Source organism: Salvelinus sp. IW2-2015, linkage group LG5 (assembly GCF_002910315.2).
Source record: "Salvelinus sp. IW2-2015 linkage group LG5, ASM291031v2, whole genome shotgun sequence".
In the NCBI taxonomy this organism is placed as follows: Eukaryota; Metazoa; Chordata; class Actinopteri; order Salmoniformes; family Salmonidae; genus Salvelinus; species Salvelinus sp. IW2-2015.
Genome location: NC_036844.1, coordinates 27,825,226 through 27,849,396, shown reverse-complemented (window position 1 = coordinate 27,849,396; position 24,171 = coordinate 27,825,226). Strand labels below are relative to the sequence as shown.

General features: G+C 44.5%; 2 protein-coding genes across 2 annotated transcripts in view; one reads left to right on the top strand and one right to left on the bottom strand.

Moving 5' to 3' along the window:
- The window catches only part of LOC111964167 (pyruvate carboxylase, mitochondrial), a 116,668-nt gene that overhangs the window by 28,938 nt on the left and 63,559 nt on the right, over nt 1–24,171 (bottom strand). The window contains exon 10 of the mRNA XM_023987927.2: nt 17,606–17,788. Within this exon, the coding sequence (XP_023843695.1) occupies nt 17,606–17,788 (183 nt within the window). The remainder of the gene's footprint in view (nt 1–17,605; nt 17,789–24,171) is intronic.
- LOC111964168 (leucine-rich repeat and fibronectin type-III domain-containing protein 4-like) lies at nt 1,937–14,670 on the top strand. Its single transcript, XM_023987928.2, has 2 exons — nt 1,937–3,712; nt 9,790–14,670. The coding sequence occupies exons 1-2, from the start codon at nt 2,037–2,039 to the stop codon at nt 10,862–10,864; spliced, it is 2,751 nt and encodes a 916-aa protein (XP_023843696.1). The 5' UTR covers nt 1,937–2,036; the 3' UTR covers nt 10,865–14,670.

Sequence of the window (24,171 nt, the reverse complement as noted above, 5' to 3'; positions counted from 1 at the left end):
GTAACTGTGTTAGGAAGGACGCTTGCATATTTGTAGTGACTGGGTGTATTAATACACCATCCAAAGTGTAATTAATAAGTTACGGCTCAATGGGATATTCAATATCTTTTTTTTTTTTTTTACCCATCTACCAATAGGTACCCATCTTTGCAAAGCACTGGAAAACCTCATTGGCCTTTGTGGTTGAATCTGTGTTTGAAATTCACTGCTCGACTGAGGGACCTTACAGATAATTGTATGTGTGGGGTACAGAGATGAGGGGGTCATTAAAAAACAACATGTTAAACACCATTATTGCCCACAGAGAGTCAATGCAACTCATGTGACTTGTTAAGCAAATGTTTACTCATGAACGTTAGGCTTCCCATAACAAATGGGTTGAATACTTACTGACTTTCAGCTTTTCATTTTTTATTCATTTGTAAACATTTCTAAAAATGTAATTCGACTTTGACATTATGGGGTATTGTGTGTATGTAATCAATTTGAAATGCAGGTTATAACAAACGGTGGAAAAAGGCCAGGGGTGTGAATACTTTCTCAAGGAACTGTAGATGAGGGCCTCGGTGTTCTGTTCTGTGGGAGAACAGGATATTCACCCACTAAGGTAGGAACAATTACTGTGCAGTCCTCAGTCACTGTGATTATGAACTAAGGGGGATGTGCAATCCATTCAAACCCTCAGCCAACTCATACAGAAAAGATATGGGATAGAATGTCAAGCTTAGAATCTAACCCTGTTACCATGCCTCCATCTTCCCTCCCTCCCAACTCAGACATACAGGTCCAAAAGGTTAACCCCATACACAGATTTCCCATGATGCAGTGAAGAGTGTCTTATCATAGCATAAAACACACACCAAATCCACCACAACATGTTGTGTGTCTTTGTGTATCATTGCACAGTGCATGCACAGAGACAAACACAGTTTACACTATTACACAGTTATTTATAGGTTGTATCCATCATTCCCCTAGTGGGTTCTTCATCTCCCCCTCTCACACACTCAAAACGGTGCTTTGTGAGCGTGACAGGAGAAGAAGCTGGCCTTACATAATGCTCAAACGAGCACAAATGTAATATTCTCAACCCAGTGAAACACAGCAGCCATGGAAAAGCACAACACAGTCACATTAATCAGGCCTGCAATGTTACAGATAATTCAAGCGACTAGGCTTCCATTCATGACCTGGAGACAGTCACCCTACAAACCACTATTCTGCTTCATTAAGGACCTGCCTTTTGTAGTCTGGCTTTTAACCTAATGTCATTCCTTCTCATTAGATGGACCGTGGGTCAATGCTCATGCTCAACACACAGAGTAATGCATCAGGGGAATGGGGCAATAACAGTGACAGAACAGTGGGCAGTGGAGGGTGAGAACAAGGCCCCAGTAACAGTGGAACCCAGTAGTCATGGCCACCACCCCAGAACCAATAACCGTGGAACCCAGTAGTCATGGCCACAACCCAGAACCAGTAACAGTGGAACCTAGTAGTCATGGACACCACCCCAGAACCAATACAGTGGAACCCAGTAGTCATGGCCACCACCCAGAACCAGTAACAGTGGAAACCCAGTAGTCCATGGCACCACCCCAGACCAGAACAGTGGAACCCAGTAGTCATGGCCACCACCCCAGAACCAGTAACAGTGGAACCCAGTAGTCATGGCCACCACCCCAGAACCAGTAACAGATGAACTTGGTAGTTATGGCCACCACCCCAGAAGCAGTGACCGGTCTGAGGAAAACCACCCAGGTTTGGAGGTTTATATCAAATCTAGCCTCACTCATATCTTACTGAAACTATACACATAGGCCTACACAAACATAACAACCACATCAGTTTACAAAATCAGTATTGAACGTTTGTGGATTTTTTTTTACATCTAAATCTCCAAATACCAATTGTACAATCCAATACCTCTACTGCACTGTTGTATGTAAAAGCGACTGAATGGGAAAACCAATGGAAATGAGAGATAACGATTTCCCACTTGTACTTCCGTAGGTCAATGGATAACCAGCTCAACAATGCCTAAATCCAAATCACAAATATCACACCCATACTCTCCACCCCGCTCAAAATCCTCTCGGAGGCCCTCTCCAAAGCAACAGTCTCTAAAAGGTGTCCACCCGGAAATAAACCTGTTATCTCCTATTGAACTCAAGCCAAAAGTCACCAGCCCTTCCCTGAGACCCCCTGCCTGCTCTATGACCCCACAGACTGTAGTCTGGCTGGCCGTGGTGACCTGCTCCTGTGTGTTTTCTGCTCTGCTGGGCCCGGGCGTGTCCGCTGGAGAGACCTGGGGCATGGTCTCCATCTGTCCCTTCCACTGTGTGTGCCGAAACCTCTCAGAGTCTCTGAGCACGCTCTGTGTCAACAAGGGCCTGCTGTTCGTCCCTCCTGACATTGACCGGCGCACAGTGGAGCTCCGTCTGGCTGACAACTTCATCCTGGAGGTGGGCAGAGTGGACTTTGCCAACATGTCAGGCCTGGTAGAGCTAACTCTGTCCAGGAACACCATCCATGCCCTGAAACCTCTGGCCTTTGCTGACCTTGAGAGCCTGCGTTCACTCCACCTGGACACCAACCGGCTGACCGTGGTGGGGCCAAAAGACCTGTCCGGCCTGACTAACTTGCAGCACCTCATCATCAACAACAACCAGCTGACCAACGTCTCCACCGAGGCATTTGATGACTTCCTGCAGACGCTGGAGGATCTGGACCTGTCCTACAATAACCTGAGGAAGGTCCCCTGGGAGGCCATCCAGAACATGGCCAGCCTGCACACTCTCAACCTGGACCACAACCTCCTGGACCACATCGCCGAGGGATCCTTCGGAGAACTCTACAAGCTGGCTCGTCTCGACATGACGTCCAACCGGCTGCAGACTCTGCCCCCTGACCCCCTGTTCTCCCGCTCCCAGACAGGCGTGGTCAGCCCCACCCCCTACAACGCTGTCATCAGCCTGAGCTTCGGTGGGAACCCCCTGCACTGTAACTGTGAGCTGCTGTGGCTGAGGCGGCTGATCCGCGGGGACGACATGGAGACGTGCGCCACTCCCGTCCACCTGGCTGGGCGCTACTTCTGGTCCATTCCAGAAGAGGAGTTCACCTGTGAGCCTCCGCTCATCACACGCCACTCCAACAAGCTGTGGGTGCTGGAGGGCCAGAGGGCCACGCTGAGGTGCCGTGCCATTGGAGACCCAGAGCCAATCATCCACTGGATCTCCCCAGACGACCGCATCGTAGCCAACTCCAGCCGTGTGCACTCCTACTACAACGGAACCCTGGACGTGCTGGTGACCCGTGCCCGTGACGATGGGGCCTACACCTGCATTGCCATCAATGCTGCCGGGGAGGCTACGGCCCTGATAGACCTGAAGATCATCCCCCTCCCTCACCGTGGCAACAACACTGTCCCCCTAACCAGCCCCCGAGGGGACCCTGGGTCATCAGATATCTCCAGTGGGAGAAGAGGGGCAGGCCGGAACAGGAAGGGTGATGGAGGGGTGGTGACTGTCAAGAACGCCACAGAGGGGGAGAGTGGAGATGGAGATGCCAGTGAGCATTTGGTGGGGGTCCTGGGAGCGACTGCCACCTCTGCCCAGGTGCGCTGGGTCCTGGGCCGGGCCACTGGGCCGTACCTGGTGTGGATGTACCAGATCCAGTACAACTGCACTGCAGACGACGCCCTGGTGTACAGGTAACGCTACCCTCAGCGACACACCATCCTACAGAAGCCTGAGAGACAGTTCCAACTGGGGCAGCATGAATAGATCAATCAGAAGGCTAGACATCAAAACAAACCACTTCTGTGTGGTCTCCACTGTAATGTACAAAACACCCCTAAGTGGTTTTACAATTGATCTGAGTTATCAACAGAGTGTCCTTGCCAATGACAGGGGAGCCAGGATGATGAACATGAACACTGACACATGAATTAAAGGAGGCAGGCCGTGTTGACCTGTAAAGTATGAACGATTTTTCTGGAGAGAGAGAGAGAGAGAGAGGCAGAGAGAGCAGAGAGAGGAGAGCGAAGAGAAGCGAGAGGAGCAGAGGATAGAGAGAGGAGAGCGAGAGAGAGCAGAGCAGAGAGGAGAGAAGCAGAGAGAAGAGAGAGAGCAGAGAGAGAGAGAGAGAAGAGAGAGAGGAGAGAGAGAAGAGAGAGAGAGGAGAGAGGAGGGAGAGAGAGAGAAGAGAGAGAGAGAGAGAAAAGAGAAGGAGAAGGAAGAGAGAGAGAGAGAGAGAGAGAGAGAAGAGAAGGGGAAAAGTGAGAGAGAGAGAGAGATAGAGAGAGATAGAGAGAGAAGACTGTGGGAAAAGGAGGATGAAGTCCTTATAAAAAAGTGCAAGCCGCAGATCTGAGGACAGTGTCACATCCCATCAATCAGTCTGAAATGGAGATAAATTGGGAGATGGTGGGTTTGGGTCTAGGGAACACTGAACCCACTTCAGTTTGTGGAGGTAGGGAGAGGCACCTAAATAGACATGCAGTGTTTTATATCAAATACTGAACGATTCTCAAGGACTTGTCAGGACACACTAATGTGTGCACACAGCTGTCAGAATGAAAAACAGAAAGAACGCCTCCCAACTCGACATTTCCAGCTTTCATCCCCCACTAAGTCAGGAAGTGATGGTTAGTCTCATACTCTAAACATTTGATGCCTCATAACTTCCATAATTCCCTGGTGTCCCAATAAGGACAGGTGAACTGCTTGCTAAGCCTTCCAAGATCAAAGAATAAGTATGCAAATACACACATTTGGATGACTAATATATGCCAAGGTATATGTATTCTTCATAGCTAAATAAGATGGATGAAGGCAAACATTAATTTCTACCGTCTCTGGGACTCCATGGCTAATTTGTTTAAACAGCATATCCCTTTGACAGGCTTTCAGTAGAGCTTACAATGCAGTTATTCACCTTACATAAGCCTACGGAGATAATAGCTTGCATATTCTGAGTTAATGTTCCGCGTAAAACCCATCTTTCCAATTTTCATTACAAAGCCTGCATGTAAACAACTGAATGTAATAACAACAAAGTAATTTGTAACCCAAAGCTAGAGATAATTTGAGGATAGTGTGGAGGAATGAGGGAGAGCAAGGGCGCCAGAAAGGTTAACTGCCCGCCAGATGAAATTAGAAATTGTTCAAGGTCTGCCTTCGAGAGCTCGCAATTACCTCTCAACGGTAAACTCATTCATCAGCCTCATTTACACCGTCCAATACATTTTCAATACTGTTCTACACTTATATACACAGGCGTCTGAATCCATACAATAAGCTGCAGCATTTAACAAGAGATTTGACACGAGCAGTCGGTTGGAAGACGGAGGGGTGAAAGACTTTAAAAACGGAAGTGTTTGCCGTCTTGTCCTCTTCCTGGCGTACAGCGTTTGGGCGGGGGTGGTGGTAATTGGGGTGCGAGTATGTGTCATTGCCTCGGAGTTGTCTTGAATAGCTCATCGCTTGGCAAGACACGTTTCTGAGGAGAGGAAAAAAACATACGTAAACAGACTGGTTTAAAATCAAATGAAATTGTATTAGTCGCGCGCCGAATACAACAGGTATTCTTAGTGAAATGCTTACTTATGAGCCCCTGACCAACAACGCAGTTAAAAAAAAAAATATGAGTAAGAATAAGAAATAAAAGTAACAAGTAATTAAAGAGAATGACTATGCATAGATAAGAACAGAAAGTAGCAGCGGTGTAAGGGGGGGGGGGGGGGGAAGAGAGGAAAACGCAGACAGTCCGGGTAGCCATTTGATTAGATGTTCAGGAGTCTTATGGCTTGGGGTAGAAGCTGTTTAGAAGCCTTTTGGACCTAGACTTTGCACTCCGGTACCGCTTGCCATGCAGTAGCAGAGAGAACAGTCTATGACTAGGGTGCCTGGAGTCTTGGACAATTTTTAGGGCCTTCCAGTGACACCGCCTGGTGTTGAGGTCCTGGATGGCAGGAAGATGGCCCCAGTGATGTACTGGGCCGTACGCACTACCCTCTGTAGTGCCTTGCGGTCGGAGGCCGAGCAGTTGCTATACCAGGCAGTGATGCAACCAGTCAGAATGCTCTCGATGGTGCAGCTGTATAACCTTGAGGATCTGAGGACCCATGCCAAATCTTTTCAGTCTCCTGAGGGGGAATAGGTTTTGTCGTGCACTCTTCACGACTGTCTTGGTGTGCTTGGACCATGTTAGTTTGTTGGTGATGTGGACACCAAGGAACTTGAAACTTTGCAGAGGGAGGTGTTTAGTCCCAGGTGGTGTTTAGTCCCTTAGCTTATTGATGAACTGAGGGCACTATGGTGTTGAACGCTGAGCTGTAGTCAATGAATAGCATTCTCACATACCCTACTGTTCAAAAGTTTGGGGTCACTTGGAAATGTCCTTGTTTTTGAAAGAAAAGCCAATTTGTTTTGTCCATTAAAATAACATTAAATTGATCAGAAATACAGTGTAGACATTGTTAATGTTGTAAATGACTATTGTAGCTGGAAACGGCAGATTTGTTATGGAATATCTATATAGGCCCATTATCAGCAACCATCACTCCTGTGTTCCAATGGCACAGCTATTCCAAGTTTACAAGTTAGCTATTCCAAGTTTATCATTTTGAAAGGATATTTGATCATTAGAAAACACTTTTGCAATTATGTTAGCACAGCTGAAAAAGCCACATCTCAGACTGGCCAATAAAGGCCAGCATCCCGGAGTCGCCTCATCACTGTTGACGTTGAGACTGGTGTTTTGCAGGTACTATTTAATGAAGCTGCCAGTTGAGGACTTGTGAGGCGTCTGTTTCTCAAACTACGCACTACTGTATTTGTGCACCGGGGCCTCCCACTCCTCTTTCTATTCTGGTTAGAGACAGTTTGCGCTGTTCTGTGAAGGGAGTAGTACACAGCGTTGTACGACATCTTGAGTTTCTCGCATGGAATAGCCTTTCTTTCTCAGAACAAGAATAGACTGACGAGTTTCAGAAGAAAGTTATTTGTTTCTGGCCATTTTGAGCCTGTAATTGAACCCACAAATGCTGACGCTCCAGATACTCAACTAGTCTAAAGAAGGCCAATTTAATTGCTTCTTTAAATCAGCACAATAGTTTTCAGCTGTGCTAACAATTGCAAAAGGGTTTCCTAATGATCAATTAGCCTTTTAAAATGATAAACTTGGATTAGCTAACAACGTGCCATTGGAACAAAGGAGTGATGGTTGCTAATAATGGGCCTCTGTACGCCTATGTAGATAATCCATGAATTTAAAAAAATAAAAAGCCGTTTCCAGCTACAATAGTCATTTACAACAATATCTACACTGTATTTCTGATCAATTTGATGTTATTTCTTTCAAAAACAAGGAAATGTCTAAGTGACCCCAAACTTTTGAATGGTAGTGTAGGTGTTCCTTTTGTCCAGGTGGGAAAGGGCAGTGTGAAGTGCAATAGGGATTGCATCATCTGTTAGAGCGGAATGCAAATTGGAGTGGGTCTAGGGTTTCTGGGATAATGGTGTTGATGTGAGACATGACCAGCCTTTCAAAGCACTTCATGGCTACAAATCAAATTTTATTTGTCACATACACATGGTTAGCAGATGTTAATGCAAGTATAGAGAAATGCTTGTGCTTCTAGTTCCGACCATGCAGTAATATCTAACAAGTAATCTAACAATTCCACAACAACTACCTAATACACACACACAAGTGTAAAGGAGTGAATAAGAATATGTACTTAAAATATGGATGAGCGATGTCCGAACGGCATAGACAAGATGCAGTAGATGGTATAGAGTACAGTATATACATATGAGATGAGTAATGTAGGGTATGTAAACATTATATAAAGTGACATTGTTTAAAGTGGCACATTAATAATTAAAAATTGAATGTAAAGTGGCTAGAGATTTGAGTCAGTAGGTTGGCAGCAGCCACTCAATGTTAGTGATGGCTGTTTAACAGTCTTGATGGCCTTGAGATAGAAGCTGTTTTTCAGTCTCTCGGTCCCAGCTTTGATGCACCTGTACTGACCTTGCCTTCTGGATGATAGCGGGGTGAACAGGCAGTGGCTCGGGTGGTGGTTGTCCTTGATGATCTTTTTGGCCTTCCTGTGACATCGGGTGGTGTAGGTGTCCTGGAGGGCAGGTAGTTTGCCCACGGTGATGCGTTGTGCAGACCTCACTACCTTCTGGAGAGCCTTACGGTTGTGGGCGGAGCAGTTGCCGTACCAGGCGGTGATATACAGCCCGACAGGATGCTCTCGATTGTGCGTTTGTGAGGGTTTTTGGTGAGAAGCCGAATTTCTTCAGCCTCCTGAGGTTGAAGAGGCGCTGCTGCGCCTTCTTCACCACGCTGTCTGTATGGGTGGACCATTTCAGCTTGTCCATGATGTGTACAGACGTGAGTGCTACGGGTCGGTAGTCATTTAGGCAGGTTACCTTAGTGTTCTTAGGCACAGGGACTATGGTGGGCTGCTTAAAACATGTTGGCATTACAGACTCGGACAGGGAGATGTTGAAAAGCAGGAATCAGGAGGATAGAATTATGGTCAGATTTGTATGCATCTCTGTGTGTGGAGTAAAGGTGGTCCAAGGTTTTTTTCCCTTCTGGTTGCACATTTAACATGCGGATAGAAATTTGGTAAACCGGTTTTAAGTTTCCCTGCATTAAAGTACTAGGAATGCCACCTCTGGGTGAGCGTTTTCCTGTTTGCTTATGGCGGAATACAGCTCATTCAGTGCGGTCTTAGTGCCAGCATCAGTCTGTGGTGGTATGTAGACAGCTACAAAAAATACAGATGAAAATTGTCTAGGTAGATAGTGTGGTCTACAGCTTATCATGAGAAACTCTACCTCAGGCGAGCAAAACTTTGAGACATCCTTAGATATCGTGCACCAGCAGTTCTTTACAAAAATACATAGTCCCCCGCCCCTTGTCTTACCAGACGCCGCGGTTCTGCACGGCTGATACAGCTGGCTGGTTATATGCTGTATGTTGATAATGTCGTCATTCAGCCACGACTCCATGAAGCATAACATAAGTTTTGAATGTTCCGCTGGTAGTTTAATCTTCCGCGTAGGTCATCGATTTTATTTTCCAAAGACTGCACGTTTGCTAGCAGAATGGAAGGCAGTGGGGGTTTATTCGATCGCCTACGAATTCTCAGAAGGCAGCCCACCTCTGATCCCTTTTTCTCTGCCTTCTCTTCATGCAAATTATGGTGATCTAGGCCTGTTCCCGGGAAAGCAGTACAATCATTCACGTCGGGCTCGTTAAAGGAAAAAGGATTCTGCCAGTCTGTGGTGAGTAATCGCAGTTCTGATGTCCAGAAGTTCTTTTCGGTCATAAGAGACAGTAGCAGCAACATTATGTACAAAATAAGTCAAAAAATAAGTTTWAAAAAAAACACAAAAAAAACAATTGGTTAGGAATACGTAAAACGTTAGCCTTGTTCTCCGGCGCCATCTTCAGTCTGCCTCCCGTTTCCCTGAATATCAATCTCACCCTTTCTATTTCCCTTCTCCCTCTACAGCAGAGTATTATTGATTAAGCCCATTTCCACAACAAATGAGCAGATCTGACTCCTCCTCCCTCTAGCTGGCTGCTCATCATCATCATTAGCACTAAGGAGTTGTACTGTAGCTTATTGCATTTCATTTGATTCATCTCCCTCTCCTAGCTGCTCTCAGAGATCCTCTTTCTCTCTTCAGCAAATGACTCAATATCCTTTTTTCTTTTATTACTCCTCACCCCCCCCCCTCCCCCTTCCCTGTCTGTTAGGATTCTGCCTCCAACAAGCAACGCTTTCCTGCTAAAGAACCTTGTGTCTGGAGCCGACTACAGCCTTTGTGTCCTGGCCATCTTTGACGACGGGCTGTCCACCCTGGCCACCACCAAGGTCCTGGGCTGCACCCAGTTCAGCACCAAGGAGGACTTCCCAGAGTGCCGTTCCCTGCAGGCGCACTTCCTGGGCGGCACACTGACAATCATGGTGGGCGGGGTCATCGTGGTGATGCTGCTGGTGTTCACCGTGGCGATGATGGTGAGGCACCGCGTCTGTGGAGACTGCAGAGACGAGGGTCACTACCCTGCCCATCACCATGACAACTTCCTGCCCTCCAAGGGAGAAGTGGACGTTTACGCTCAGACCAATGGGAACGGGAGAGTGATGATGGTGGCTCTGCCCAAAGGCATTCTTGGCCAAAAGGCTAAGCCCCTGCCATCGAAAACCAAACCCCAAGCCAAGAACAAGCCCAGGACAACGCTTGACTCTGATCAGCTCAGTGGAGAGAGAAAGGCTGAGGAGCTGGGCGTGAGGGGGAAAAGATTCCCCCCTTTCACCCCTGAGAGTGAGAGAGTGACACTGTACTACTCCCCTGCCAACACCTCCCAGACCTTACCCCATCCCAGAGCTCACAAGGCCCGGAGACACTCAGGCAAGCTCAAGCTGCGCCGCTCTGAGGAGAGGGAGAAAGACTTGGACAAAATGGTGGGCTCCAGATGCAGCCTGGACTCTGGGGCCCAAGGGGAGGAGGGGCGGTTGGATGACTGGAGGGGCGATCGTCCGCCACTCGGGAGGACACGCAGCTGCTCCTTTGATGTGGGCGAGATCGCCACAACAACCTGCTACAGCTATGCCAAGCGACTGAGTGTGATATGGACCAGGAGGAGCCAGTCGGTGCACGGCATGCTGGTCCAGTGCGCATCAACGGCCAGTTCAGCGAGCAGCATGGGCAGCGACCAACAGCCCCCTGCCCTCACACATGGCTACCTGCACGCCTTCAACACCTCCAACTCTAACTCTAACACCAGAGTGGCTGCCAAAGCTGGAGACCTGGAGGAGAGTGTTGTGTAGGGTGGAGAGGAGGAGGAGAGAGGGACATAATGGAAACAAAGACTGAAACTGACAAAATGGTGGATGTAAAAGATATACAAGCCATTTGGCTTTATAGCTAGAATCCTTAATTGAAACAAAGCGTTCTCCCTGCCCGTTTTAGCCAAAAAGCTAAGGGATGGGCCTGGATAAATGTAACCACTCAAATTCATAGAGGTATGGATGCAAGGACTAACAATCCATGATATCAAATGTATAGTTTTAACCATGTTTTAAGGCTATACAGGGTTTGCTTACATTTATTTACAAATATTGGAGTAAAACAAGCTTATATTTTGGGTTTTGAAGGGGTACGACAGTTGAACTAAGCTCACGAGGAATTTAGGTTACAGTGCATTCGGAAAGTATTCAGACACCTTGACTTTTTCCACATTTTGTTACAGCCTTACTCTAAAATTGATTAAATGGTATTTTTCCCTCCTCAATCTATAAAACAATACCCCATAATGACAAAGCAAAAACAGGTTTAGAAATGTGTGCAAGTTCATTAAAAAAAGAATATATATCATATTTACGTAAGTATTCAGACTCTTTACTCAGTACTTTGTTGAAGCACCTTTGGCAGCGATTACAGCCTCAAGTCTTCTTGGGTATGATGCTACAAGCTTGGCACCTGTATTTGGGGAGTTTCTCCCATTCTTCTCCGCAGATCCTCTCAAATTCTGTCAGGTTTGATGGGGAGCGTGCTGCGCAACTATTTTCAATCGGTTTCAAGTTCAGCCTCTGGCCGGGCCACTCAAGGACATTCAGAGACTTGTCCCGAAGCCTCTCCTGCATTGTCTTGGCTGTGTGCTTAGGGTCGTTGTCCTGTTGGAAGGTGAACCTTCGCCCCAGTCTGATGTCCTGAGCAGGTTCTCAAGGATCTCACAAACATTTCGCTACACCCGCAATAACATTTGCTAAACACATGTGACAAATAAAATGATTTGTACTTTGGTCCATTCAACTTTTCCTCAATCCTGACTAATCTCCCGGTCCCTGCCACTGAAAAACATCCCCACAGCATGATGCTGCCACCATGCTTCACCATAGGGATGGTGCCAGGTTTCCTCCAGATGTGACGCTTGGCATTCAGGTCAAAGTGTTCAATCTTGGTTTCATCAGACCAGAGAATCTTGTTTCTCATGATCAGAGTCTTTAGGTGCCTTTTGGCAAACTCCAAGCGGGCTGTCATGTGCCTTTTACTGAGGAGTGGATTCAGTTTGGCCACTCGACCATAAAGGCCTGATGGGTGGAGTACTGCAGAGAGGGTTGTCTCCACAGAGGAACTGGAGCTCTGTCACCGGGTCATTGGTCACCTCTCTGACCAAGGCCCTTGCTCTAGGAAGAGTCTTGGCGGTTCTAAATTTCTTCCATTTAAGAATGGAGACCACTGTGTTCTTGGGGACCTTCAATGCTGCATACATTTTTTGGTACCTTTCCCCAGATCTGTCCCTCGACACAATCCTGTCTCGGAGCTCTACGGACAATTCCCTTGACCTCATGGCTTGGTTTTTGCTCAGATATGCACTGTCAACTGTGGGACCTTATATAGACAGGTGTGCCTTTCCAAATCATGTCCAATCAATTGAATTTATCACAGGTGCACTCCAATGAAGTTGTAGAAACATCAAGGATGATGAATGGAAACCGGATGCACCTGAGCTCAATTTCGAGTCTCATAGCAAAGGGTCTGAATATTTCTGTAAAAAAGGTACCTGTTAATTAAATTTTAATAAATGTGCAAAAATGTCAACAAAAAAAACAGTTTTTTTCCCCCCTTTGTCATTATGAGGTATTGTGTGTAGATTGATGAGGGGAAAAAATACGTAATCAATTTTAGAATGATTCTTGAAGAATATACAGTGGAATGGGTGTATATCATTTATTTTGATGTCCGAAATGGATGTAGCAACCAATGATTCTAGATTTCTTAAAAGACAAGGACATACATTTAAAAGCACAAAATGCATTGCACAAGGAACCTAGCACATGGTGAAGAAGATAAGCCACGTACGGTGTGGGCAGATGGGAGTGATGACAAGTATAAAAAATAAAAGTACAACGAAGTCTGCTTTAATGATGTAAGAGACTGACTACAACCTGAGACTTCTGTTTCAACAAGATAAATGAAACAATTAATGAATTACAGTAAATAAATCAACCGCTACTCAACAGCAGCACGACTCGACATTGAATTGCAAACCGCTGAGTAGATCAGGCATCAAAATGGATCATATGAAAACTGTGACAATCAGATGCCAGTCCAGTGATCATGTGTTTGTTTGAGAAGGGCAGGAAGCAGCCTATCGGCAAACACAGAGGAGTTTGTCTTCGAGCTGAGAGAGGAAGAGAGATATGGGGAGAAAGAGGGGTAGAGAAGGTGGCTAGGGTAGGAGCTCTGAGATAAACCAGTACACAGAAATAGGCTACATGTCTATTGGTGCCATTTGTCATATTAAATACTACTCTGTAGTGTACAGTCATACCCACAAAGGCCCTCTGAACTCAATTAGCATGAGTTGTGTGATGGAGTGGGAGAGGGGATAGTGAGAGAAGGGCATGCAGCAGTTTCCACTTTTCTTGCCAGAGGCAAACTGGTGCCCTATTTCGCACAATTAAAAAGTGCTGATTGGTGAATTCACACAAACACATTGTGAACTCTGCCCAGCGGTGCTCAAACCACTGACCTGCAGTTCTGCAATCAACCACTGTTCACATCGTAGAGGACAGATATGTCATGTTCTGCTGACAAGTCCCATTAATATCAGATCTGCAGATCTGGTTGGCTGTGGATAAAGTTGAGCAGTTTAGACCAGTTCAGGAGTTCCCCGTCTCAGAAAAAGCTCTAACGTCTCCAATTTATAGGATAAGAAAATTAAAAAATGTTCAGAGTTCTTTTAGCCAGTCCTGATTTAATTTAACCTCGTACCATCCAACTCATTCACCATGGTTGGCTGTTCTCTGCCCCTGCATCTAAAACCCTACCCTAGCTGTGAGACGGCCAGAAAGAATAGGATTTTAAGTGAGTGCTTTGACTTTTTCACCTCAGATGTAGAGCAAAGGTTTTCCCATTCACGACTAGATATTTGAGTAGAAAAACGGGGTGATATAACCTAACAAAATCTCTTGGACCAGCATTTTAACCCACCCATTTGAATTTAAAAATCACCAATCTACTCCCCGTTACAAAGTGGATAAGACTGACACTCAATCCACATAAAACGACCAACTTTAATCAAAATTCCTAAAAAGGCACTTTCATCCACCATCAGTTGTCTACATTTTTTAAAAACGACCAGAATTCTGGTGGTTGTTCCTTGAGGGAAGTATTTTCTTTCCTAGAAGCAAATGCTGCAAAAGCAATCAGCAGATGCAAAGTGGGAAATAGTGCTGCAATACTAATTTAGCCGAACAAACAATTCTATTTGTGTGGGAACGATAAATATGGGAGGCAGAAGAGAGGGAGAGCGTGAGGGAGAGAATGAGCGTTGGAGGGGGTTGAGTATTATTCATGCAAATGACTCATGTACATGCATGTTTAAGTGGTCATTAACAGATTGCTGCATACAGCATTAAAATCCTTGTTTATCTTCTACCTTGGTCCTACAAAATGTCTCCTCATCACTAAACTGCATAGAGAGGCAGTTTGGGGAGGAGTGGGTGTGGGTTGCTATGGTGGAGGGGAGCAAAGCAGAGGGGGATATAATGACAGTGAGTATCACAGCTGTGAAATCCTTAGATCCTTAATGCACATCCCTAATTCACTATCCCACTTCGAAGCAGAGTGCAGCAAAGCTTTCAAATTGTAATGACTGAAAAGTATCCATGCATAATAATAAATCAGATGTGTTCATCTGAGCGAGATGTGAAATAAAGGGAACAATGTGCATCCAGCCTGCCTGCACATCTTCCTCTTCTCTTTAAGCAGCCTCCCACTCATCTCCATTTCACACAACTCCTCTCCATATCTCCCCACACCCTGCTTCAGTTCGCCATATCTCCCTCTAAAGCCAGTCACACCTCTGGGAACCATTCAGTGCAGATTAGGGCTTCAAAGTCCATTTTTTTGCGCTACACAGTGGCAGTGAATGTGTTGCTGTTTCATATGGAGCACTACATCTCCTTTTCTACTTGTAAAGGAAGCTAGTAGTTACATAAGCTGGCAACAACCTATTGCTCCCATTTCAATTGATTAAGACCCTTGTCTTTGCTCTCATGTTCATGTGTACTGTAAATGCATAACTGTGGGAGGAGGTGGTAAGAGAAAGGGACATACAAAAGATAACTGATGGTGGGCACAGGAATCATTGCATAATACCCAAAGGAGTAATTTCCCAGACCACTTAAGGTACAATTTCTATCTGCGGGTGAGCGAGGGGTCAAAAAAACACAATTAAAAGCCAATTCATAGTCCAACTGCAGAGTGAGACAGCTACATGTAATGGATATTGGGCTGGTAATGTTGGTTAGTCTTTCCAAGGTGTATCTGCATGCACCACTACAGTACACTGCAAAGATATTAGCACAACAGCACAGTGGGTAACATGAGATCTGAAATAACAAATCTTGTTGACGTTGAATTTGGGAGGCTCCGAGTCTGTTGCTACGCCCATAAATGACTGTGGGATTACCTTTAAAAAGGATTTCAACATGTTTATGGATGTTGCTTTTTCACACCATTAAATCACGAGGGAATTGGAAAAGCATGTCACACACAGCCGCAATGGTGCAGAGAAACGTGTTGTTTTCCAGGGTCAGCCAGTGGTACGGCACCACTGTAGCAAATTAGGGTTAACTGCCTTGCTCAAGGGCAAATCAACAGATTTCTTCACCTTGTCGGCTCAGATTTTCAAACCAGCACTGCCTACGGCTAGGATGGTATCACATTTTCTGACTTTTTTCAGCCGATATGTTGTGTAAATCTGGGCAGATGTTAGCAGCACTTCCTCTGCTTCTCTAACACCTAATGGTGCTGCTGGGGGAAAGCACTTGGCTGTACTCTTACTTGAACAGGTAATTACATCTCTGGTGGCGTCAGTGCTAAATAAACTAGCCATTTGAAGCTGGGTAGTAAAAAAAAAAAAAAAAAGAGGCACTGCTGTGGCCAAATGGGGTTCGAGTGGCCTTCCCCTGCTGGGAGGAACAGCGTGAGAGCGAATGAGATTTAGACATGGGAAAGGATGGATGCATGATAGAGGGGGAAAATGAGTTAGTATATGCAGTGAGGGAAATTAATCAAACATGCAAGGAAATGGAGGGAGGCAATTGTGCGACCAACATGGTTTGAAAACCCCTTCAGCCATCCTGAAGTGATAATGAGTCATCATTAAAAAACATGTGACAATTCGCTAGTTAGTTAGTGCTCTTGTGGAGCAGAGAGGATGATCTGGAGCAGCTTTAATGTCTGATATTTTGGAGCACTGCAAATAATCATGCCAACAAAATACCTCCGGGGCTGAAGAGAGCATTAACTTGGGGAACGAGAGGGGAAGGGAGTGGGAGAGAGGGGAGAGGGATATAAGATAAATGAAATATCCCAACTACACAGGGCCGTCGTCTCAGTCTGTCACACTGTATCAGGTCAACAAGAAGAGGAGAATAAGGAAACAAATTCAAGGATGGGACACTAGACAAGCGGAAAGGAACAAGAAAAAGGACAATCAAGAGAATAGAATCATGTTGGCGGTGGTTTTCAGAAGCTGATGCAGGAAAAGGTAAGTGTGTGTGTGTGGGGTTAGACAGTTCTAAGATGTTGGAGCGTTCCCCTGCTGCATGCCCTTCAAAAGCGCAGCTGGCCATGTTGCAGCTGCTGCCCCTAACCCTCGCTCTCTCACACACACCAATCAAAGGTTTCATTCAGAGCCATGGAAAACTAGGGCTGGCAGAACAAGAATTCCCTCCGTTAAATCCAACAAAAACACATACATACAGCCATTACTGCCATTCATACTGTGCTTTCATGTGAACATATGCTATTGACACTAGTATTGGAACTCTGATTCTCTACTTTACAATTCCAAACCAAAGCCCTCTTCGATACAAAGTAGAAACCTACCTGCATTTTTTCCCCATCTGCTAGTCTTTTATCCTGTCAGTCTCATGTGTAGACAAGCCATCCAGTCCGTTGTATATTTAGCTTTTACTTCCCATTACTACTAAATAATTTACCAATTAAAAACGGTGCCATTTAAAAGATGCACTACTTGCAAGAAAGAAAATCTGGGCTTTGAGGGGGGAGAAAAAAATTCAGCTCTCTACAATGTTTATCATTTACAAATGTCTTTGATGATCAGGATCAGATGAATCATAAATGCATTGATGACCTGTCTGGCCTTAACGGCCTCTACACAGCGCCCTTCTCTCTGCCCACTTAGCCTTCTGACATCCTTTTCATGGAGCTCCTGCTTTCCACTTCTCTTCTCCAGAGTTGTCACTTTCAGCACTTTTCACTATGCCGCTTTTCCCGTAGTAAGGATCTTGTGCTAAAAACATCTGACCATTACACAGTAATGACACATGCAGACAGTTTTAGGTGCGGATAAAACGGGTTGCTTTCAGAAGCTGCACTTCCAAGCACTTTTGAAAAAAGGTGATTTGATAAGTTCAAAAAATTCTTGCTGACTGGATTAAATTAGTCACTTGAGTTGTGCAGCGGGAGATTAAAAAGCTTAATGTGGTCACATAATAAATGTGACAATGTGCCGTAATTAATGACCCTACCTTGACCCCGCGGACACGGAACTCCGCCAGCGCCCTGTTCATCTTGGCGGCGGCGGCAGGCAGGTCCTTCCCGCTGGCAATGACTTTAACCAAAAGGGAGTCGTAGTGGGGGGAGATGATGGCTCCCTGGAATGCAGAGGCACTGTCCAGACGGATGCCCATGCCCTCGCCACTTCGGAATACCTGAGGAATTGGGAGAGAGGAATTACGGGTATGCAGATAGAGCTGTTAAGACATGAGTCAGGAAGAAAGTAACCCCGTCTATATAAAACATGTACATTTACAAATGCAGCAACACATATCCTTTGACAAAACTTAACCTTTTCCAAGTTTCACATTTGTCAATTTACTCAAATTTGACTTGTCACGTACAGTCTACAGCAGGTATAAAAAAAATGCAGCAAAATGTGTGTGTGCTAGCTCCCTCAACAACACAGTAGAAAAATCTACAGCAATAAAAAGAGTAAAGTCAACAACAAAAATGCCTGGTAATAGAAGAGGTAGTATGCCTGGTAATAGAAGAGGTAGTATGCCTAGTAATAGCCTGATGTGTTCACAATAGGATATACAGAAGAGGTAAATGTGCCATGTCAAGTATGACTATTCACATTATAAAGTAAACACACGTCAATAGCCCTCTCCCCTCCCAGTTTCCTAAAGTCCTCGATCAGCTCCTTGGTTTTGCTGACGTTGAGGGAGATGCTGTTTTCCTAGTACCACTCTGTCGGGGCGCTAACCTCCCTGTTGGCTGTCTCGTTGCCGATCAGGCCCAGCACCGCCATGTTGTCTGGAAAATCAACGATGGTGTTAGTCGTGTGGGGTGGAGGTGATTTCGCCCACCCTCACCACCTGGGGTCTGTCAGGAAGTCCAGGATCCAGTTGCAGAGGGAGGTGTTCAAACCCAATTGGTCAGCAGTAGTCTCGACTGCAGCGGTGTGGATGTTTAACTGATATCCTTTAACAACCTCCAATTTCATGGTCCAATTAAGATTCAAAGACAGTTGATTTGAAAACTCTTGATTTAAGTTATTTTTGGTTCAAAACACAACAGGTGACTGTAAACGTAACGTTCCAAATGAAAAGGTTTGATGTAAATGACGCACAAATAGGGGTCGTTTCAATCCGTCTTAGGCTAGGTTCTGTGCAACAGACCAAAGAGAAAAGCTAGCCTTTCAATCAGAAGATCCTGCCCTTGATGGGTGACAGTGTTGGCTTCCAAAAACACAACCACTGAATTATTGAAGCTTGGTATTACCGTGCTGTGCTGATATCATTATTGGTATAAAAATGGCAAACTGAAAATACAGCCTAAACACCAGTAAAAACTGAAAGTTTTATTTGACCAGGTAAGTCAATTATGAACAAATTCTTATTTACAATGATGGCCTTTATTCAAAATAAAAATAAATTCAACAAAAACAGACAAGACAGAAGACGCTATCAACAGGAAACAGTGGATGTGTGTGAAATAAAACATGCTTCCTTACATAAGGCAACAAAAACTAGTGACAGAGTGACACCTAGAAACTACACGTTTAGCACCACAAGGGTCAGACTCTTATCCTCCAAGACCCAATCGCTGTGCCTCCATGTGCCTTCCAGCACTGGGATTAAAGCCCTGTTAACTTCTGTGCTACCGATCCCGGTAGCGGGATTAAATTCGACAACATACGGTGAGCGCCACATAAATAGTCATATTAAACATTCCTGAAAATACAAGTGTCTCACATGGTTCAAAAGCCTAGAATCTTGCTAATCCAACTGCGTTGTCAGATTCAAAAAGGATTTACTGCGAAAGAATACGATGCGATTATCTGAGGACAGAGCCCCATACCAAAATACTATTTCAACCAGCACAGGCGTAACAAAATCACAGATTGCAATAAAATAAATAGTTTACCTTTGACGATTTCTCTGTTTGCAATCCCAAGGCTCATTGTTACACAATGAATGGTCTTTTGTTTGGTTAAATACATTTTTATAGCCTAACACGAAACATTTTGTGAACCGCTGGTGTCGTGAATTCCGTGTCATTCAATTTGACGAAACATTCGACGTAAATACACAGACTAAACGTGACTTTATCCAGTCACGCTTGGTTTCATTGCAATCAACTGTTTGTAACACAACCAAACTTGATGGGTCATTTTGCGTGACGTATTGACCGAAAGAAACCGATTGGAAGACAACAGGTAACGACCTCATTGTGCACCAATTATATGACCGCTGTTTCGTTGATTGACTGTATTTTAACCCAATGACCACTGATCGTCTTGAAATCTAGCTGGGTAGATAGCCAATGAGCAGAGGTAAACGGCAATATGTCATGGTTCTGTGTTGGAAGACCAACCCATGTAGTAAACTCCGGCGTAAAGACGGGCTTTCGCCATTGAAGATTCATTATGGAAGGAGGCAAGCTTGTTACGCACAGCACTATTTCGGTAACGCGCATCTTCAGCTGTTATATATATATATATATATATATATATATACACACACACACTGCTCAAAAAAATAAAGGGAACACTTAAACAACACAATGTAACTCCAAGTCAATCACACTTCTGTGAAATCAAACTGTCCACTTAGGAAGCAACACTGATTGACAATAAATTTCACATGCTGTTGTGCAAATGGAATAGACAACAGATGGAAATTATAGGCAATTAGCAAGACACCCCCAATAAAGGAGTGGTTCTGCAGGTGGTGACCACAGACCACTTCTCAGTTCCTATGCTTCCTGGCTGATTTTTTGTCAACTTTTGAATGCTGGCGGTGCTTCACTCTAGTGGCAGCATGAGACGGAGTCACAACCCACACAAGTGGCTCAGGTAGTGCAGCTCATCCAGGATGGCACATCAATGCGAGCTGTGGCAAGAAGGTTTGCTGTGTCTGTCAGCGTAGTGTCCAGAGCATGGAGGCGCTACCAGGAGACAGGCCAGTACATCAGGAGACGTGGAGGAGGCCGTAGGAGGGCAACAACCCAGCAGCAGGACCGCTACCTCCGCCTTTGTGCAAGGAGGAGCACTGCCAGAGCCCTGCAAAATGACCTCCAGCAGGCCACAAATGTGCAGTGATCACTGCTCAGTGATGAGTCTGGCCCATGTTGTCTTGGAGCCATGGGTGACTCATCTCTCTGCAACAAACACGGCACGTTGGATTTTCTGCCGTTTCTATTACTGTGTAACTGTTGCTGTGGGCTCCATCCCTCCCGGTAGATTCTATTCATACTAGGTAATAAACTTTTATCAGAAAGGCCCACTTTTGGTAGACAATCAAGCGCAAGCGTAGTTGTAACTTCATTAGTTACTTTTCAATATTTTTGCTATATATCAAAATGCTAATTTGTACCGTAAAACATTCTAAGGATAAGTGTCATATTGTATTCATATCTAATTGAGTGATTTTTAAAGAATGTTAAATGTGAGTGCTACAAATACGCAGCTGCACCAAGGGTGGGATCAGGCAGCACGCCATGGAGCAGATCATCTCACGCCATCGAAACGATCCAAGATGGCAGCATGTCAAGTTCGTTTGTTTGTGACTAGTACATTTTAACCTACTAATAATCTATTTATTTATGGTTGCGTAACTTCGTTGTTGTGTAGTGCAAACTATTTTATTTTTGCTGGTGTAAAGATCACGGGTCCTCCTTAACTCGGCACTTCATTATTTGAAGTTTACCAAAGTAACTAACTCTGGCTGCCCTGAGTTCCTCCTTCGTCCGCGGAGTGTCTTGTCCAAGCTGCTCCTTTTTGCTCTTCGCCTGGCTGTCAGTGGCAGCTCAACCCGTTCTCTCTATCCCCCTCAACACCCAATCTACCTACACGCGCAAACACTCACATTGTCTCACATACACGCTGTCCCTCTCTCCACTTACCTTCGTTGGCCTCTTATTTTTTTGTCAGAGAAAATGACAATTTACGTGGTATTGCTTTGTGCACTGACTTTACTGAACTCTGGAGAAAACGAACATTGTCGCTGGGTGAGTACATCTGACAATGTGCTCTCCCGTCCATTAGACATTTTGTCTGCAGGAACTCGCTCTTTTTCACTCGGTCCACTCGTCCAAGTGCCGATGCATTTGTGGCATGACGTGAACAGTACGAATTTGTTTCACTACCAAAGTCTAATGGTTTTAAATGACTGTTTTGTATTGTCTGAAATCCACTTGTAGAATTCGCTTGCAGTATGTCTCTTAAAAAGAGAAAGCCGTGCAAGGTTATTAAACAGAGTGCCTAGTTATTCTTCTTTTGTTGATATCAGGTACGTGCAACCTAACCCTGGCCCTGATATGCAATGTCTCCAAACCCCTCTGATTTTAAATCAAGATCTGGTTTTGGTATTTTTCATCTAAATGTACGCAGCCTGTTGTCAAAAATTGATGGGGTTAGGATTTGGGCTAAATCAAACTGATGCTGATGTAATTGTGTTTCTGAAACTCGGCTCAGCAAGTCTATTTTTGATAAGGATATTTGTATAAGTGGTTACAATGTTTATCGCACTGATCGGGTTAAGAAAGGTGGGTGTGGCTATATGTAAATTCAAATTCCATGTAAGTGTGGCAAAGTCTGAAACTATTTGTAAACAGTTGGAATTTCTTGCTTTGAATATTGAGGTTTCAAAGGGTCTCTCTATAACTGTGATTGGCTGTTATAGACCCCCCTCTGCTCTCGGTGATGCATTTTCTTTGGTGCACCTTATGTCTAAACTTATTACAGTGAAATGATCTTGATTTGGTGATCTCAACTGGTGTTGGTTAAAGCCGTGTCGGATGATTTAAAAATGTTTTTGTAATCTATGAATCTTACCCAGTTGATTAATTCACCCACTCGCCCAAATCTTAAATGCCCAGATAAATCTACCCTGATTGATTTGATATTGACAAATGTTCCACATAAATATCTTGCGTTGGTGTTTTTTGTAATGATTTAAGGACCATTGTGCTGTTGTTGCTGTAGAAATACTAAGGTCCAAAGACAATCCACGTTTTATTCGTAAAAGAAATTGAAGTGTTTTAATGAGCAGGCTTTCTTTCATGATTTGTTTTATTTTGACTGGAGCAAGATTGAGCTTATCCCTGATGTGGAAACTGCCTGGATATTCTTCATGATGTTTTTTTCCAAATAGTAAACAAACATGCACCTTTCCGCAGGTTCAGGGTTAAAGGGCGGATAATCCATGGTTTTCTTCTGAGCTGTCTTGTATTATTCACGAACGTAATCTAGCCTGGGCTAAAGCAAGGAAATCTTTTTCTGATGCTGATTGGCTTATTTTTAGGCAGTTAAGAAACAAGTGTTCTTTTCTTCTCAGAAGGCCAAGTCTGAATATTTATGTCTGTTACCACTGATAACCTGAATGACCCTAGAAAGTTTTGGAAGGCTATTAAGTCTATGTCTGTACAGTAATGTTAATGAATTACCGTCATGTGTTTTGAAGGACTCTGTTGCTATATATGACAAAACTGAAATGCTGATTGTTTCAATGAGCACTTTGTATCATCTGGTAGGCTGTTTGATTCAGTGTCCTCTGTCTCTGTACAACCCTGTGTGGATGAACCAGTGTCCTCTGTCTCTGTACAACCTTGTGTGGATGAACCAGTGTCCTCTGTCTCTGTACAACCCTGTGTGGATGAACCAGTGTCCTCTGTCTCAGTACAACCCTGTGGTGGATGAACCATGTCCTCTGTCTCTGTCCAACCCTGTGTGGATGAACCAGTGAGAGCTGGTCAAACTTTTAGCTTTCTGCCATTCTCAGTCAGGTGGTACATAAAGCCCTGAAATCCTTAGATCAAAGAAAGCCTGCAGGTCCTGATCTTTTGGATCCCTGCTTTTAAATCTGGCAGCTGATTTCATAGCTGAACCACTTGCATATCTGTTCAATCTAACCCTGGAATGTAATGAAATTCCAAAGATCTGGAAATCAGCATTTGTCCTACACCTTTTAAGGGGGAGATCCAACTCTTTTAAATAATTATGGCCAATCTCAAGCTGTCACCCCTGGTGAAAATACTTGAAACCTTGTAAGTGAACAGCTAAAAGAGTTTTTATTTACTAACTCTATTTTATCAGTGTACCAATCGGGCTTCAGGAAAAAGCATAGCACAATTACAGCAGCCATGAAGTTTTAAATGATATCACTGAAGCCCTTGACAAAAAACAGCACTGTGTCTCACTTTTTATTATCTCTCTAAGGCTTTTTGATACAGTTGATCATGCTATACTAAGGCAGAGATTGTTGAGTGTAGTCTTTCGGAGCATGCAGTTGCATGGTTTGCTAACTATCTGTCTGATAGAACTCAGTGCACTCAATTTGATGGGCTTATGTCTGTTAAATTGTCTGTCCTGAATGGTGTGCCCCAAGGCTCTGTACTTGGTCCTCTTTTATTCACTATTTATATAAATGATTTAGACAAAAATGTCCAAAATGCACAACTTAATTTTTATGCGGATGATACTGTTATTTACTGTTGTGCCTCATCTCTTACAAAAGCTTTCCAGAACTTGCAAACTGCTTTTTATACTGTTCAACATACCTTGTGTCAATTGAAGCTTATCCTCAATACT